The sequence below is a fragment of the Apodemus sylvaticus genome, chromosome 2 (assembly GCF_947179515.1).
Source record: "Apodemus sylvaticus chromosome 2, mApoSyl1.1, whole genome shotgun sequence".
In the NCBI taxonomy this organism is placed as follows: domain Eukaryota; kingdom Metazoa; phylum Chordata; class Mammalia; order Rodentia; family Muridae; genus Apodemus; species Apodemus sylvaticus.
The window spans coordinates 84302096-84321142 of NC_067473.1; the positions used below are offsets into that span (position 1 = coordinate 84302096).

The following is a 19047-nucleotide window of genomic DNA, read 5'->3' on the forward strand; positions in this document are numbered from 1 at the left end:
GGAAGCCCAGCTTCAGTTAGGCTGTGAGTGAAACTGTAAATCACAAGATTGTATTCGTAAGTATTGATGCCACCCCCCAACCCACTTTAATTCTCACTTCAAAGAGAATAAGAAACAGCTTAATCTAGAGCCAAATTTAAGTGACTGTGGCTCAGACACACGTCACTAGATTATCGCAGCTTCCGTGTGTCCGTGCAAAGCAGTTTCATGTGGTTGTACTGCAGCAGAACAAGGAAGATGATAAATCGAGGCAATTTTAAAACACTGGTGCAAGCCTCAGGCTCTGTGCCTGCAGCTTTCCAGCCTTTCTATATTACTGCAGTTTTAACAGAAAGTCTCTGCAGGCACAGCTCTTTTGAAGATTCTTGTTTACCTAAGAAATCTGTAGGATTTTAATTTCTAAGCTGACTTCAGGCTTTAGTTTTCTTAGTCTAAATAATTGGAAAGCAGCTGTCGGAGAACCTGTGAACTTCCTTCTGTCCAAGTGATCTACCTTTATTTCCTTCCATAGCCTGCCCTTGAAAAGAGAAAACCTGATAGGCTTATTTTTTGTTGTTTGGCATTTTTACAGAAGAGCTAGAAGCTAGTGAAGATTTGAAAATCTTTTTTAACTCAATATACTCTGGATCAAACACTCTAGCTTTCTGTTTTCAGACTTGTGGATATTTGTATATACTTCAACAGCTGAGCATCCCTAATCTAGAAATATAAAAGCAGGGGCCTGATAATCAAACTATTTTATTGAAGAAGTTTCAGACACTGGAGCATTTGACTTCAGGTTTCTGGATTAGGGTTCACTTTGCGTGGTATCTTATAATACACAGTGACCTTTTTTTTGTAATATAAACCTTCCAGTCAATCTAGGATATTGTCTTTGGAAACTATTAATCCTGCCACCAGAATGTTGAGTACCCAGCAAAAATGGCTTTAAATGATAAAGTTACCCTGGTGTCTGCTGTTGTTCTACTGCTGTGTGTGAGCATTACCCATGGTGACTCTTATAAAAGAAATCATTTCACTGGGGGCTTCCTTACAGTTCTAGAGAGTTAGTCGTGATCATTATGTGGCAGGAAGCAAACAGTCGTGGCCCTGGATCTGTATTTGAGAGCCTTACATCTTGATCTGCATCCAGTAGCCCAGTGGTGCATTTCCTCCAACAACCCTACACCTCCCAATCCTTCCCAAGGAGTTCTACTTACTGGGAATGAAGCATTCAAACCGTATGAGTCAATGAGGGTCATTCTCATTCAAACTACCATGCTTGGTGGTAGAAGTCTAGTCTTGACTCAGATGATTTTGCAATCATTAAAAATGTTTATTGGATAAGGGACGAAAAAAAGCAGGTCCTTTATTCTTGTAACATTGGTATAAAAATTAGCATTATATATAGCTTATTCTCAGGATATTTTTCATTTGTAAAAACAGGCTTATTTGTGGCAAATTTATAAAGCACGTATTGCTTACAATTTGGTTCCATTTATTCTTTACCCCTAATTTTGGTCACTGCACTATAACAGATGGATATGCATATGTAGATACAGATACAACTATATGACATATGGTGACATTTTGGTCTGTGACCAAATGCAGGAATGACACCTACAGAACAGAATACATGAGAGTAAACAAGTATGTCACTGAGTTTTAAGTTTGTCATACTCTACTTTCTATAATTATTTTAGAGTGTTGTTGACATAACAAAAAACAAAACAAAACAAAATAGCTCTCACCCCAAAGTGAGTAAGAGGTTATTATAAAGCCAGTGAGTCACCAGTTTATAGTAAGCATGGAGTTTATTATACCAGGTTCCATGTTTAATTTCAACAAGGAAATTAAAAAATACATTAGTGGAAACCTCAGAGAGACAGGTTACAGCAAGATGGAGGAATATCTTCTGTAGGCTTCAGATGCTGTCTGAGGAATTCTGTTTGCTAAGTTAATACATTCCAAAGGTTTTCTTCTGTTAATCACAGAATGGTAGGACCAACATTTTGTTAATCGTAGAATGGCTTAACAGGTTAAATCTAATCCAAGATAAACTGTAATTAGGCAATGGACTTATTCTGACCTCACCAGACCCCTGAAGTTCAAATCAGTAGTTCATATTTGCAGATACAGCTTCTTTCTGGGAATTCTCATTCTCTGTTCTCCTGGCAGCCACCTCCAGCATCAGCTGTGTGTCTGTCTGTCTGTAAGGATAGACTTCGATGGCCAGAGTGGTGAAATAACTTATGACTATGTTTTATACAGGGTATTTTCAAGATGCACAGCTAGATAGTCTTTAGCCTTTCATAACATGTCTTACTGTTTGTATTAATTTGGTCTCAGAAAAGTGTGTGTTGTGTGTGTGTGTGTGTGTGTGTGTGTGTATGTGTTTGCATGTGTGATTGTTGAAAATTAACACTGGGATAGACAGCAGCCTGAAGAGGGATGATAGAATATCTCGTGCTCTGGTTAGTCTTTACAGGGCCATGTGTGCTCTTGAAGGGGAAAAGCAACCCAGCTCAGGACAGGCAGTTTGCAGTGTAGACAGTGGTTGTGACAATTTTTGGCACTTCGAAATATTTTTCATACTGTTATTAAATTATTTCTCACACTTTCCTTATTTAGCTGACATTTCTCTGAATCAACAGTTCAGTTGAGTCAACAATTACAAGATAAACTGTATGGGAGTACTGAAATAAAACCGTTTAATTAGGGAGATAAGCTGTTGTCACATGCCACCAGTAACTAGGCTCTGGAAGACTTAATAGCCGTGCTTTAATGTGAAGACAGAGAGGAAATGTTAAACAGATCCGAGGAGAATCTGCCCTACCAACACTTGGACACTGGGAAATGGAGAAGAAGGGACGCACACATATGAAATGGTGTTTTGTGAGGTGGTGGATAAGCCTGAGTTGGTCAGGCAAAGAGGACTGGGGAACACTGTTGGGAGAAGTTTGGTTTGTACCGCTTACTCGGCTCAGATGGGGATTAGACTGTAGAAAACTTGGGACTTTATAGAAGGTAGGCTTCCACTTGTGGGTGCTGAGACATCACTGCTGTTCATAAACGGAGCCACTGTCACAGAAGTGGGAATAGGGTACGATGTTTACTTTGCCTTTTTATCTTCTCCACTGTTTGATTCTGTTGCTGGCACATGCACGGTCATGGGCATTGGTGAACCCCTGAGCACTCACTTGCCAGCGATCCTTGCCCTCGGAGGAGACCTTGTGTTTATCTGAAAAGCATGCCTGTTTTCTTCTTTCTTGCTTTTCAGTTGCTGGTCTCCCTTTGACATCAGCGCTACTCTTACAAACTGCCTACTGTGCTCTGCTCTAATGGTACCAGAAAAATTGTTCACAAACCTAGGAGTGGTAACAGGACAGCACGCACAAAGTCCATTTCCTCTCCTGTAGTCTCATAATGAATGCAGGTTACTTTAGTGGCTCCTGACTTTAGTTCCATGGATTTCACACTACCAGTGAGCAAGCAGGCAGTTCTGGAGCAAACATGACTGGCAGTCCTTGAACCCAATTTGTTTCTTTCACTTTTCTGTGGGCATAGCCCACAGGCTGAAGACTCAAGTTTCAACACCCCTTGTGACCCCTGTGAGGCATCAATTGTGAGTCTCAGGTTGCTTGACCTTGGCTTCTGACTGACTGGCTTGTTAATTGAAGTTCCCATAACCACTGCCTTTAGTTCTATTGGTATACTTCAGTTGCTCACAGATTTCAGGGAAAGATAGTTGCCTCTACCGATTTGTTGTAAAAGACATTATACAGGTTACACATGGGAAGATGCCTCAAGAGGTAAGGTATGGAAGAAGTGTGTGCCCCTCAGGTTGCATCTCTCTCTAGAAACTCCCATGTGTTCAACTGTCCAGTAGCTATTGAAACTCTACTCTTTTGGGATCTTATAGTTCATTTTATAGGCATGGAGGCCTAACCAATTGTGTGGAATTTTTAGTGAATAAGAAGGTACAATCTAATGCTAGTATACTGGGAAGGGAAACCCAATGAGGCCTGTTCAGGTTTTTTCTAGACTATGTAGAATTTCTTTATCTAGAGTATAAGGCAGAACCCCATGAAATGAACTTGTTGTGACCTTTTATAGGACAAGATTAGTTAAAGAATGGTGGGTTGTTGCTTCTCTTTCTCTTTCTCTGTCTCTGTCTCTGTCTATGTCTTTGTGTGTGTGTGTGTGTGTGTGTGTGTGTGTGTGTGTGTGTGTTGGGCATGGAACCCTAGGCTCTGTCAATATTAAGACATTTGGATGAAAGTACCAGAGGAATACAAATTCCATTCAAATGAGTTACATGCATCCAAAGAGAAGAACTTCTGTGGCTACTTGCTGGTCTCTACCTAAGCCAAGTTTCTCCATAGTGGTGGCCACATCTGGATGAAATTGCACTGCATCACTCCTGGGATTAAGTATTTTTTATATTCCATAGCATGTGTTATTACCACTAATGGAAAAACAAAGACCTTAAGTTGGTGCAATTAATTCCAGCTTTAATACTGCAGGGCATCTAAATTCTGTAGAAAGGATCTAAGAATGGAGCTGTGGCTCTCGGTGACCTCTCTAGACACCTCATGGACATTAGTGAGGGCTGCAGTCTTTAAGGGCCATGCTATATTTGTAGTAAGTTGTTACAGAAACAAAAGATAACTTCTGGATAATAAGAGCTTGAGCGTGCCTGTCCTCTCCTCCAGGGACAAAAAGAACAATTCAGTGTTTCTCCATTCTGGCAGACTATATAATTTCCTAAGAAGAGAAAGCTGTTATAGTTAGGCGCATACAATAAATGTATGGAATTTAACGTCTGAACATTGAACTAGGGAATACAGTGCATGTGTAGCATTTAAGATGAGATAACACCGTCATGAGCATCTCGTGGCACACACCTTTGATCCCAGGGCTGGAGAGGAAATCTTTGTGAGTTTGAGGCGAGCCTACGTAAGTGAGTTCAGACAGGGCCTGAGAACCTGTCCAGAAAAAATAAAAGCAATCAGTCAAACAAAACAATAACAACCGCCTCATGGATACGTGTGTAATACTGTATAGTCCACTATGTAAATGTGTTTTCTTTGGATATTTGGTCTGTTTGTATGTTCTTTTTTTATTACCCTTTCTCTATTCTTTCAGCCCTTTTCCCACCTTTATTGAGTGTTACAAGCATTTTTTTTTTGTATTAAACAAAAGGAATATTTTTGCCTTTAAAAAATGCTTTTTAAGGATCAAATTCCAAGGATAAATGTAAAATTATGGCATTTTGAATCTGTTGACAAATATTTTTACCAGGTTGATTTTATTAATGAGATGTACCAGGCTATTCATCTTTATTGGTGTATAAGAATATCTATTTCACTCTGTCCTCACAGTATCTTCAAAATATTTGCATTTGTTTCATACATAGGATACTTTAAAGATTCTTCCCAGCATTGATCCGTCTGAATGCTGTGTGAACTTAGTGTTTGCACAGTACTATAAACATCTGAAATTGCTGCTTTAAAAAAAATGGTTTGTTTTATCTTATATAAGTTCAGCTCAAAAAAAACCAGCATTTGTTTTCATGTATGTACATTTGTTCCCATGTATGTGCATGCATGTGTGTGGCCCGCAGACAGGCAGAGCTTCGGCTCCAAGCATACACTGTGAGCCTTGAAGTGCTGCAGCTTCCTGTGTCACACACTGAGATCGTGCACAGAATAGATAATGTGTGCTGCTGGCTGGTGACAGCGTGTTGCTGGGTTTGGCCTGCCAAGGGTTAAAATGGTTTACTGCAAAGCAGTATTTTACTTGCCTGAAGGAGATGGTGTCCTGCGGACATTACAGTGCAGCTGTGACGCACTTTCAAATAAGCAGCTCAGGAGACACATGTTTAGGATCAGCTCAGTGAGGAAACGAATTGATCTCCATCCTAAACATTCCTGATGGGCATGTATATGAAATATAAGAGATATATATAATATAAATAGTGCCTGCTGGCCAGAGCACACAACTCTGTTTCACCTAGTTCTGGCCAGAGCAACATGTCTCCCTTCTCAGCATTTCTTCTTTTGAAAATAATCAGCAGGGGTTCTTTATATAAATTTCTACTAGTTATATTTTAATTTTATGTAAATTGATGCCAATTTTATTTTCATTTTATTTTAGTAGTATAAAACAGTACTGATTTTTATGTGATTTGTCAAACTATTAAGACTTTCTGTTGTCTATATCTGTGACAGCTATAATTCACAGTACTTGTTTGCATTTGAAATGAGTGTAAATACTCAAAATTTGATTGTTTTCTAATTTTTTGTCTTGTCATGTCTGTTTATTTCTTTTGGCTGTATGTGTCCTAATCTCAGCCTTTCTGTATCTAATAATTGATAAATATTTTATGTATTTTCTTCATTAAAAATATTTCCCTGAGTCAGTCTTAACTCGTCTCTGAATTATGGAAAGCTATCTTAGCTATTCTTATGGATAAACAGCATAGAAATTGTATTAAATTCCAGATCCCACTTGGACTTTAAACTGAATTGTGATGAATTATAAATTAATTTTGGAAGAATTTATGTTTTGTGACAATCTTCTAAATCAGGGATTTTTTGTGAAATCCCATATTTTTATATGTATTATACACATTTTTATTAGAGGCTAGCTTATGTTTGTATATATATATATATACATGTATATATATATATTATTTCTAGTATAAAAGAAATCTTTCTTATATATTTTAATGCCTTGATAATTGATTTTATATATTTTTCTGACAACCAATCAATTAATCAAACTTTTATCTAATTGTTTTCCAGTTTATTCTTTTCGGTTTACTATATCTAATATTCATATACCTATAAAATAAATTTCCCAGTGTTTAGACCATTTATATTTATTTTTTAATTCTTACTAGACCTAGAGAAATATTAAATGACCATCCCTCCATTTCTGAAGATGAGTAAATATTAATTTCATTACCCTTTTTCTTTTTAAAATAATCATATGATTATGTTTATCATAAAATATATAATATACACCTTCTGTTGTATTGGATTTGCCGCAAGGATGGTTACCACTACGTTAGAGTTGTTCAGAGCCATCTGTTGTCATTAGCAACAGGTTAGTACTGCCCCCCCCATCACCAACGTCATCATCAGATTTTGCTGCAGTGATTAACCCTTGCTGCAAATGGAAAAGAATGGCGTCTGATTTTTTTGTGTGTGTATGTGTGTACATTCATATTGTCACATTAAAGTCTTATCTTGTCTGAGAGGAAATTAAAACCAGGCTTTATATGGAGGAAGCCAAAACAAGATAGTTTTTGAATGTCCTATTATTTCTAAATTAAAAGCCATATTCTTTTCTGATAATAAGGAATCAACAAGGTAGAAATCAATAAAACTACCATTTTCTCTTGCGTAGCAGGGGAGGAAGGGAGTTGAATTTTCCATACAGGTCTTTTGTTTTTATTATAACAATCATAGCTGGAAATTATTCCTGGGTGTTAGAAGCTGCCGTGGGGACTGTTAAGTGTAGTAACTCATTTTCTCTACATAGTAACTATGAGGAAGGGACTGTTACCACCCACGTTTATAGATGACAATACAGTCAGTCAGAATAACAAGTTTTTTATTTTTGAAAATACTGTTTTGTTAACACCACAGTGGTAAACAACTTTATGTTTGAGATTCTTTACAGAACATTGGTTCACAGACAATTCAAAACCCACAAAGAAGCTAAAGGCCTTTACATCAAATGTCTTTTTCCCTTCCTTTATGCCATTCTGTCCTCAAGCAATAAAATTTGATTTTGCACCATTTAATAAGTCACATTTACATAGCAAAATAATGAAGGCACAGCTAATATAAGCAAACTTAAACCCTTTCTATTTCTGAGCTGGGGTTGGGTATACACACTTGGGTTTGATCTTCAAGTATATACTTTTTCCACACATTAGCTTCGTTGAGGAGTTCTGAGGGTTTTCACAGCTACTTACTAAAAGCTACAAGACAAAAAGACTTCACAAATGTCAAACTAGGCAACACTGGATACACATGCTTTACACAATTGCTACATTCTACATCTCTTCAAGTAAATTGTATTTCTAAGATGCTATAAGGTAATTTAATACTTAAAACATTTGGGGTAATTTTTACGATTTTGTAAACAAACACTACCAAGAAAACAGTTATGAGACCATAACAGATGAACACGTGTTGACAATATTATACATGGAATACACCCTCATTTTTGGAACCGTGTTCTTTCTGCAAATTCAAATATTAAAAACATTTTTCACAACTTGAAATGGCAGTTTTCCTAGCCACATAACCAGTAAATGCTGTCAGTCCAGGCTTCCTCCATGCTGCGTCTCCTCTGAGGTGGAAAGCTGATGTCTGGGGTTTGCAAAAGCAAAAGTCTTAAAGATGACGTCGTTCTTGGGTTCCTTTTCCTCTGCACTGGGAAATGTAAAGAAACTGAAGAAATAAGCAGTGAGAAGAGTTCTGTCTTAGCTTGGGTGTTCAGGTGAAGTGTGATGAATGGATCTCAACGTGTGACGCACTTCAATTCCCATCTAACTGACAGCCTTTCACCAGTCTCAAGTCCAGTTCCCACGGAAGAGCAGGGAGGAAAAAAAATAAGTTTAATTAGTTTTTTTAAACAAAAACAAAAACATCTTTTGGCATCTGTTTTACACAAATAAAGATCAGATTAGAAAATGGGCTAGCCAGAATCTACTTGATTCAATTTAATTTTAGGAATATCAGAATAGATTCACATTGTATTTGGGGCAAATCCTGAGTCTTTTAAAGTCTGCCGACTTTATTTTTATTGGAAATAAAAGGGGGAGGGGATTTGTCACCTGTCAGCTGCTGTGCTCACTTCTTGGCGGCGGCGGGACCCCCAATTGCGCCAGCTGCAGCCTCCTCTTCCTCCTCCTCCTCGTCTTCTTCCTCGTCGTCTTCATCATCATCTTCCTCCAGGGTCCACGCGCAGCCCTCCATCTCTCCGGTCAGCTCCTGGATCTTGGCGAGTAGGGGCTTGTAGATTTCGTTGTACTTTTTCTCCAGAGCCTGGAATTCCTTGTCAAATTTGGCCTCGATCTTATCGCAGCGCTTCTGCAGCTTTTTGAGCGCCAGAACACGGCATTTGACGGAGTTCGGCAGGCTCTCGATAAAGTCTTTTTTGGGCTTGGTGGCATTCTCTGCGGGTGCCTGGGGCTCTTCAGCCACAGGCGCCGCGGCACTGTCACCGGTCGCGGCATCCTCACCACCCTGGGCTCCCTCCATTACCTCGTCCTCGGCGCGGCTCTCAGCGGGTCCCTGCTTCTCGGGGTCAGCCATGGCTAGTGCTCGGCTCAGCTGGGCTTTTTTGCCGCAGTGGTCTGGTGGTTGCGCAGTCTGCGACAGAGCTGGGCCAGAGCCGTCTTGCAGCTGTGACTGCGCCTGGTCCAGAGTGAGTTTTGAGGATGCAGCAAACGCTGACGGCTGGAATGGCTGCTCAGTATCAGCTGATGGCTGTGAGCACATACTGCACCAAATTGTTGCTATGCTGCTATCTCCAAGGTCCCTTAAACCTGCCACTTAGACACCCAGCCCCCAGCATCCGCCCCCACCCCTCCGTTACCGGCTGGAACCAGCTCGACGCTGAAACTGTAACTTTCCATACCTGTTTATGCGGCCCCCTTCTGTTTACTGTGTGTTCCCCCTCCCATCTCAGCTCTTCGAATCCGCAATGCACCTGACAATCTTTGTCGGAAGTGCGCCATAGCTGATTTTAGTCAGCCTTGGCTATGGGTACTTTCCAAATCTTGATTGCGTCTTAAATTTACTTCCTGAGAACAGAAACGTGGGAGAACCATTTTCCTCCTCCCTTGCAGACCCTCAATGCGTTTATCTGCACAGATCATCTTGGGCTCCTAGAGCAGCCAGTGAGACATCTATCTCTGTTAAACCTAGTTACATATATCCTAGTGGCAAATTCCAGTCCTTGGAATTGGTTCTGTAAGTTTGTGTGGCAAATTTCTGCACTGTAAGCCCTTTAGTAATATTACCAAAGGGTCCATGCAGGTGCTTATGAAAAGAAATAGCGAAGATCAACAGAAGAAAAACAAAGCCCTCCGATCGTGAAAAGATGCTCTCATGTACAAATGTGTAGGGTCCAATTCAGTTTTTTTGGGAGGCACACTGCTTCCAGTTAGCAGATTAGACATGCCCATAAAGGCTGGGGAAAAGAGGTCATTTTAATACATCTGGAAAAGCATGTGTTTGGCCCTACTCTTCCTTAAGGGACCACAGATGCTTCTACAGTCATTTGTCACCAAACACTTCACAGTTAACCATCTGTTCTTTGGATCTGCTTGTGATTTGGATGTGAGATCTTTAGAAAAGACCATAAACATCAAAGTCTCGTTTTCTGATAATGGAATGATCTTTTATTTTTTAACCCATACAAGCCAGATTATTATTTATTTCTTTTATCTATTTGCTTACTTAGCTGGTCCAATCTAGCTTCAAACTATGCGAACTCCCGAGGCCTTCCTGCCTCCTCAGAGCATCTTGAATACAGAGCTGGGCACAAATCTTAAGTGGTTCCTAGAGGATATATTCATTACCTATTTAGGTCTGCTTTTCTCTGTGGTGGGTCTTGCCAGAGTTTTATGCATATGAATTCCGTAAGGAATCTCTATCTTTTGGTTCTTATGTATATTAAATTAATTATATGTAAATCATTTAGTGCTGACATGGAGTAAGCACTTGCTTTTTTAAAAGTAAAATTACTCTATTAATATGCAAATATAGTTATGCATATATGTAGCAGAGGATTGCCTTGTCAGGCATCAAGGGGAGGAGAGGTCCTTGGCTCTATGAAGGTTAGATGCCCCATTGTAGGGGAATCAAGGGCGGGGGAGGTAGGTGAAGAAACACCCTCCAAGAAGCAGGGTGAGGGAGGATGGGATAGGAGATTCCCGGGGTGGGGGGGTGGGGGGGGTGTGACTGGGAAAGGAGATAACATTTGAAATATAAATAAAGAATATATCCAGTGGAAAAAAATAGTTATGCATAATGTCTTTCAAAAAACAAATACCTTTGTCCCTCTGACCAAAGAAAGTAAATATTTACAAAATACATTTTTAATGTACTTCTGAGTCCTTTAGTTTGCTTTACTTCCCTACCCCTTGTTCTTTTTTACATTACATTTTTGTCTTTATTTGTTGATGGAATGTTTGCACATTCCACAGTGTGAATGTCTGTGGGTTCTATCATTCCAACTATGTGCTTCTGGGAATTTCATTTAGGTCTTCAGGCCCTAAGAAGCAAACGACTTATCTGCCGACCTTCCTTGCTGGCCCTCTTTTAAGTCATTTACTTTTTCATTCATAAGATCTTAAAACTTAGACTAGGCTGTTAGTAAAACCCAGCATTTGGGGAGTGTTTCCACCAACAAATGTGTTAATGTAAGCTCTATGGTAATCAAGATAGAGAATGGTGATTTTACTTCCCTAAAATAACCATGGGGCCTTTCCCTTACCCTGCGTGTGATATATTGATCTATATAATGTCTTAAGAATTCTTGCTTTGTTTTTGGAGACAGAGTTTCACTGTTCAGCCCTGGCTGTCCTGGAACTCTCTGTGTAGACAGGCTGGCCTCAAACTCACAGAGATCCACTTGTATCTGCCTTCCAAATGCTGGGATTAAAGGTGTGTGCCACCACCACCTGGCTTAAAAATCTACTTGTTTTGTTTTTCAAGACTGGGTTGCTCTGTATAGCTCTGCTGTCCTGTAGCTTGCTCTATAGACTAGGCTGGCAAGAACTCAAAAGATTCACCTGCCCCCCCCCCCCCCCCCCAGTGCTAGAGATAAGGGTGAGCACCTCCACGGCCCTAATTCTGTACTTTTTAAATTGTGAATGAAATCATGTGTGGCTTTTGGAGTTTGCCATTTTCATTTGATACTCATCAATACAGTCATGTTATCAATTTGTTACATTGTATGTATTGTTGAGGAATATTTCCAGTAGTATTATTTTTAGTTTTAAAAAAGTGGATGCTACCACTGTGATCATCTGTCTGAAGATTGCTATGTGAGCACATCTTTACTGTAAATACTTACCAATAAAGTTGCTGGATTATTTGGTATATTTAACTTCATAAATAATGGCTACACTTTTCCACATGGCTATAATAGTTTGATTTTACACAGTAATGTGGAAAAGCAGTAGTTGTTTTGCATGCTTTGTTTTGAAATAGAGTCTATATATCATACCGATTTGTGTGCCAGACCTGGAACTCGCTCTCATCAGCATCTTGAGTGTTGGGATTGCAGTGTTCCTGGTATACTTAATGATAAGTGATTCTGAATATTTATCAATGTGCACATTTACCATTCTTATATTTTTGGATAACATGTATTTAATTTTGTTACTTATTTCTAAATTTTTTTCCCTGAGTGCTAAGTTTTTCTTATGTACTCCGAATGCAAATTCTTTGTGACATGTATTTTATGCATATTTTCTAGACTGGCATTTTAATTTTATACTAGAAATCAAAAGTCAGCTTTAAATAAGTAGACAAAAAAAAAGAAAAAAAGGCAGGGTCTTTGTACCAAGTTCTATAGTAGTCACTTTGCTATAGTAAAAATCAATTTATGGTAGAAAGAATTGAGAACCTCATTTGAAAAAGAGAAGGAAGGAAGGAAGGAAGGAAGGAAGGAAGGAAGGAAGGGAGGGGAGGGAGAGAGAGGGGAAGGAAATGAATGAGATTATTCAGATGGATCTGATTAGGTTGATTTTCAGTCATTGCTACCCAAGCTGTCTGGGAGTGTGGTGATGCTGTGGGTAGGCTGAGATCTTGGACTTCACCAGTCTAGGACTGTGTACAAACTGAAGTAAGCTCTATGAATTTGGAACGGGGTCTGATTAAGACTGAGCTGGTGGCCAAAGTGTGCGGAAAGGGAGCAAGCCGTGGGTGGTTGGGAATGGTGTAGACAAGACCACTGGCGGATAGCTCCAAGAGCAGAGGAGGACATAGGCAGGCTAGGATTCAGGGAGCTCTTCAGACTGGGTACAGGGTGAGTGCCCTGGGGAAAGGCATGAAAGTTGGATGTGGCATAGGCTAAATCAAGCTGACCAGACTGGGAATGGAGTAGGCAGAGTTCTGCAGGTCATACTTTTGAAGAAATAGGAAGTCATTGAAATCTGAAGAGAACTAAAAACTTTCAAAACATTTCCTAAAACTAGTGAAATTGGGAATGCAGCACCCACAGCTGGAGGCTGTAGAAAGCTTCACTGGCAGGGAAGCTTGCAGCAGTGAATACGGGTGTCAGTCAATAAAAGACTTGGAATTAAGTTGGGCATTGGTGGTGCACGTCTTTAATTCCAGCTCAGGAGGCAGAGGCAGGTAGATCCCTGAGTTAGAGGCCAGTCTGGATTACAGAGCGAGTTCCAGGACAGCCAGGGTAACACAGAAAAGCCCTGTCTTGAAAACACAAAAACAAAAACCGACTTTGAATAAGAAAACCCATAAGGCATCTCAAGGGCTTAGAAAAGCAAGAACACACCAAATCTGTTGGGGTCTAGGAATAGCTGCACAAACCACTCAAAAACCAGTCTCAAGTCAAATAGGGATGGTTTATTGAATGCCACATCCCAAGATTGATCAATCAGGGTCATGGTTCAGTTCCCAAGCATTACGTAGGCTAAACAAAACCTAAAATCAGATTGAAAGGAACAGCAAAGAGAAGAGCCAAAATAAAAACTCAAAATCAAATATATGTGAAATAAATGGAGTGGTAATGGTTTTCTTTGAAAGCGTAGAAACAAAAACTTACCCAGTTTTTAAAATGAGAATTCTAGCCTAGATTTGAACCTGTCTCCTCTGGTTTTCCATTGTATTGCACTGTTCAATTGTTGGGTGGGTAAGCACATGCAGAATTTGTCTTTCTGAGTCTGGCAGTTTTGTTTCACTTGATCTCTGATTCCCTCCATCTTCCTGCAAATGACCTAACTTATCCTTTATGGTTGTATAATACTTAATTGTATACGAGTCACACTTCATTCTTACCTACTGATGAGCAATGTGGTGTTAGTGTTCATTGTCAACTTGGTTTGGTCATGGGTCATTCGTGCAGGGTGGGTCGAGCCTCTGGACACACCTGGGGTTGATTCTCTAGACTAAGATTAGTCTCTGATTTTTAGTCTCGGATTAGGACCCACTGTAATTCCAGTCAGGACCAGTCCTTCAGTGTTGGGTCCTGAACTATATAAAATAGGAGAGCAGAACGAGCAGGGCATGCATTAATTCATTGCTTGTGGCTCAGGACTACAGATCTAATATGACCAGGTCACTTACGCTCCTGTTACCTTTACTTCCATGGTAATGCATGTGTAATTGTGACCCAAACAAGCCCTTTGACCCTTAGCTTGCTTTCATCAGGAAATTTTATCACAGCAATAGGAAAGGAAAGTAATACAGGCAAAGGTTGGTTCCATAGCATGGCTGTTTGGATTAGTAGCACAGTAAATATGGCAGAGCAGGCATTTCTTGGACAATTTCATTTCCGCTGGATTTATTTCGCAGTAGGTCTGTTATTGGTATATAGAAAAGCTGCTGGCTTTTGTACATTGATTTGGTATATGGCTGCTCTGATGAAAGTAGTTATCAGATCTCAGCCTTATTGTGAAGTCTATGAATAGGGATGGTTTGTGTCTGTCCCTTTTTATTTATAGCCCTTCCATTCTTCTTCTTGACTTTTGTTCTGGCTGTGCTTTCAGACTATATTGAATAAAGTTTGGGAGCATGGACACCTCGGTTTCAGAAACCCCATTTTTGTGCCTGATTATAGGGTGAATGCTTTCAGTTTTCCCCCTTCTATACACACTGGGTTCTTTTCTGTTGTTTTTCCGTCTTTACATCATTGATTTCTGTCACAGTCTTCACTGTTTCTTTCTACGTGCTACTTTTGGATCTGTCTTGTTCTTGTTTCTCTGCAATGTTGGGTCATTTATTTGAGATCTCTGAAGTTTAATGTGAAAACTCATGTCTCTAAAGTTCTTACTTAGAACTAGTATTGCTGTGACCCTGAGGTTGTAGTAAGCTGTATTATAACTTTCATTTGAACTTACGGAATTTATTAATTTTCTTGCTGATTTTTATAACCCCATTGTTCAGGCTCCATGCACTGACTTAATTTCTATAGTTTTTTTTACTTTTCATTCCTGAGTTTCTTCTATTTTCTGATGAGATACAAGAACATTTTCTTGTACTTATTGGCTTGCTTTATGACTTAAAATATATTCTATTTGAGAAAAAGTTCTGTGGACTCCTAAAAAGAATGCGTATTCCACAGCTGTTGGATGGAATAGTCTGCGGATGCTTAAGTCCATTTGTTCAATGGTCCAGTTTAACTCTGGTGTTTCTCTGATAATGTTTTTGGTTTTTTCTTTTTTCCCTCCACCTCTTCCTCTCCCCTGTTCTCTCCCTCTCTCTGTCCCTTTCCCTCTTCCCCTTTATCTCCTTTCTATCTTTCCTCTCTCCTCTTTTCCTCTGCTCTTTTCATTTTATAATCATCTTTTTAATTTTTATTTTTGTCTTTTTTTTAATTTTTATACGTATTCACTTTACAGCCTGCTCATTGCCCTCCCTCCTTGCCGCCCCCTCCTACAGTCTTTTCTCCCTCCCTGTCCCCTTCTCCTCTAAGCAGGTGGGGCCTCCCTGGTTATTCCCCAACACTGACATTTCATGTCTCTGCAAGGCTAGCGGCTGCTTCTCCCACTGAGGCCAGACAAGGCAGCCCAGCTAGAAGAAAATATCCCATGTACAGGCAAGAGCTTTTGCGATAGCCCCAATTCCAGTTGTTCAGGACCCACATGAAGACCAAGCTGCACATCTGCTACATATGTGCATAGAGGCCTAGGCCCACTCCATGTATATTCTTTGGTTGATGGTTCAGCCTCTGAGAGCCCCACGGGTCTAGGTTCGATGACTCTATTTGGCTTCCTGTAGAGTTCCTATCCCCTTCAGGGTCCACAGTCTGTTCTTCTCTAGAGTTTCCAAGCTTCATCCACTGTTTGGCTGTGGGCGTCTGCATCCATCTGAGTCAGCTGCTGGGTGGTGCCTCCCATAGGACAGCCATGCTAGACTCCTGTCTACAAGCATAATAGACTATCTATCTTTAATAGAGTTAGGCATTGGTGCTTGCCCGTGGAATGGGTTTCAAGTTGGGCTAGATATTAGTTGGCCATTCCCTCAGTCTCTGCCCCATCCCCCATTCCCACATTTTTTGGTAGACAGGATAAATTTTGGGTTGAAAGTTTTGTGGGTGGGTGGTGTCTACAGTATATGGCCTCTTCAAGTTCCATAACCCCAATGCTGTGAGTCACAGCGAAGGTCACCTCCATTGATTCTTGGGTGCCTCCCTTATTCCAGGTCTCTGTCTTGTCCTGAAGATGCTCTCCACCTTCGTCAGTTGCAGATTTCCATTCATTCTCATGGCCATCTAGATATCTCTCCTGTCCTTCCCCTCACCTGATCCTCCACAACCACCCCATTCTCCTTGCCATCCCCTCTCTCTCCCTGTTCCCTCTCCCATCTGTCTCTTATGACTATTTTATTCCCCATCCTAAGTGAGATTCAAGCATCCTAGCTTGTTCAAGAAACTAAGCAAGCATCTTGTCTAGTTTCATTGGGTTCGTGGAGTATACCATGAACATCCTATATTTTATGGCTAATATTCCCTTGTAAATGAATATATACCATGCATACCTCACGTAGAATGATATTCTCAAATTCCATCCATTTGCTTCCAGAATTCATGATGTCTTTGTTTTTAATAGCTGAGTAGCATTCCATTGTAGATGGAATGTATGCCACATTTTCTTTATTCATTTTCCAGTTGAAGGACATCTAGGTTGTTTCCAGTTTCTGACTATTATGAATAAATCTGCTATGAGCATGGTTGAGCAAGTCTTTGTGGGATGCTGGAGCCTCTTTTGGGTATATACTCAGGGGTGGTATAGTTGGGTCTTGAGGTAGAACTATTCTTAGTTTTCTGAGACATTGCCAAATTGACTTTCAAAGTGGTTGTTCAAGTTTACACTCCCACAGAAGTGGTGCGTATTCACCCTGCTCGACGTCTTCGACAGCATGTGATATCTCTTGCATTTTTTATCTTAGCCATAGAATCTATATTTCTTTTTGGGGGGGTGGTTTTTTTTTTTCCGAGACAGGGTTTCTCTGTGTAGCCCTGGCTGTCCTGGAACTCACTCTGTAGACCAGGCTGGCCTCGGACTCAGAAATCTGCCTGCCTCTGCCTCCCAAGTGCTGGGATTAAAGGTGTGTGCCACCACTGCCGGGAAGAATCTATATTTCTATGCTGAATATCCCTACCCAAGTTGTTGAATTTCTTATCTGTATTTTGAATTGACTTCTTCAGTTCATTCTTCTGTTTCTTTGAGTGATCTTTGAAGTCATTGATCATTTTTAAAAAAACAAAAAACAAAACCCTAAACTTTTGAATTATTTGATAGTTTGACCATTTGAGGAATTTCAGTTTTTCTGAGAATTGCTAACTTTTGGACAAATTGTGCTACATTGCATTTTTGGATGGTGCATGTTTCTAGGTACAGCTTATGGGTGTGCTGGGATGGTATCCTTTCTGGTTTTATTTTAGGGTCTTCAGGGTGGCCAGCTTTCTTTTGAGAGCTCTGCTACTCAGAGAGTAAAACAAACTGCTGTTAGAATACCAGAAAAATAAGTTACATAGACAAATTGCAATCAAACCAAATAAAGCTAAGAACTACACTAACAAGAACTTTAGGGGGAAAATAGTATCAAAGTATGAAGTTTAAGAATTCATGATGGTTAAAGGAATAACAGTGAAGAATACAGTAGAGGAACTGGGAGGGAAGGAGGAAAGAAAGAAACACGGCTAAGTAAAAGAGGAGGGAAAAATGTAGCTCTGAGTTCTGCACTATAAGGAACCAGCTCTGCCGGTACATCTCAGCTCTTTCAAAGCCTGTGACAGGGAGTGGGTGCTCTGGTGAGTCAGGGTTCAGATTCAGGTAGTAGCCTCAGAGCCCTGTCTTCACAGGAATCCTCAGGCCTCACCACAGAATCCTCACCACAGCACTAACTACATCCGCAATTCTCAAAATGAACAGTCTCCGAAATGCTCAGTAGAAACCAAGCTTCTCAGTGTGAAGTAAACCATGTCAACATTTACATAAATTGCTTCCTTGCCCCTGAAACAATGTTACCAAGGAAAAGCAAGATCTCAACCACTTACAGCCCCGACCCTAGGCAAGTTATTTAGTCTGTCTTTGCCTCTGTCTTTTAACCTTGGAGGCGAGGGCAGTGAGACACTGTCCCTCCAGAGCCTTGGCTCCCACTTGGAATTGTTCCATGTTTACAGGTCCTCTGTTGCCCTCTGTCAGGATGGTGTCTTTCAGCAGCACTGAGATGCTGAGAGATGCTGAGTTTCCACTCCTGTCCCAGAGGAGTTAACCTAAACCAACACTGGACTTTAGGCTTGCAGGAAGTGAGTACTACTCCTGAAGTCAGGCCTGCTGGTTTCTTACCACCAGGGTCCTCTGCTTTACCTCAAATGCAGCTTCAGCAGGGCCCTCACATTCCACACCTGGCCTGAGCTGCTGCTTCTCAACTTTTTTCTGCAATCCCCTTCTATCTCTCTCTGCCTTTTAGCCATTCTTTCACCATGTTTTCAATTCCCAATGCTCTTCCTCTGGAATATAGTCTTTGCTTTTGACCTACTGATTCATGGAGTCTCAAGACAGAAACTTCTAATCTGCTGTCTTCTAGAAGCCTAAGAGATATATTTGATTTTGGTATTTTGAAAGATGTCATTGATACCAATAAAACCCCATATATTTCTTCATCCTATCATGCTCCCTCCCTTCCTCCCTCCCTCCCCCCAGCTCTCATTTCATACTGAGGATTAAACATAGGGCCCTGAGATCTCACACATTCTAGGCAAGCCCTCTCCTGGCATCCATCCCATTCCCTAGCCTTTGCATAAAACACTGCCCATTTGATGTGTTATTTCAGGTTTTCAACT

At 40.4% G+C, this 19047-nt stretch overlaps 2 protein-coding genes across 3 annotated transcripts in view; one reads left to right on the forward strand and one right to left on the reverse strand.

Annotated features, from left to right (window-relative positions):
- Herc3 (HECT and RLD domain containing E3 ubiquitin protein ligase 3) overlaps nucleotides 1-19047 on the forward strand; it is a 95507-nt gene that overhangs the window by 69924 nt on the left and 6536 nt on the right. The window lies entirely within an intron of this gene.
- Nucleotides 8833-9588, reverse strand: Nap1l5 (nucleosome assembly protein 1 like 5). The gene has a single exon (XM_052173829.1). It carries the CDS (start codon nucleotides 9501-9503, stop codon nucleotides 8853-8855), a length of 651 nt encoding a protein of 216 aa, XP_052029789.1. The 5' UTR covers nucleotides 9504-9588; the 3' UTR covers nucleotides 8833-8852.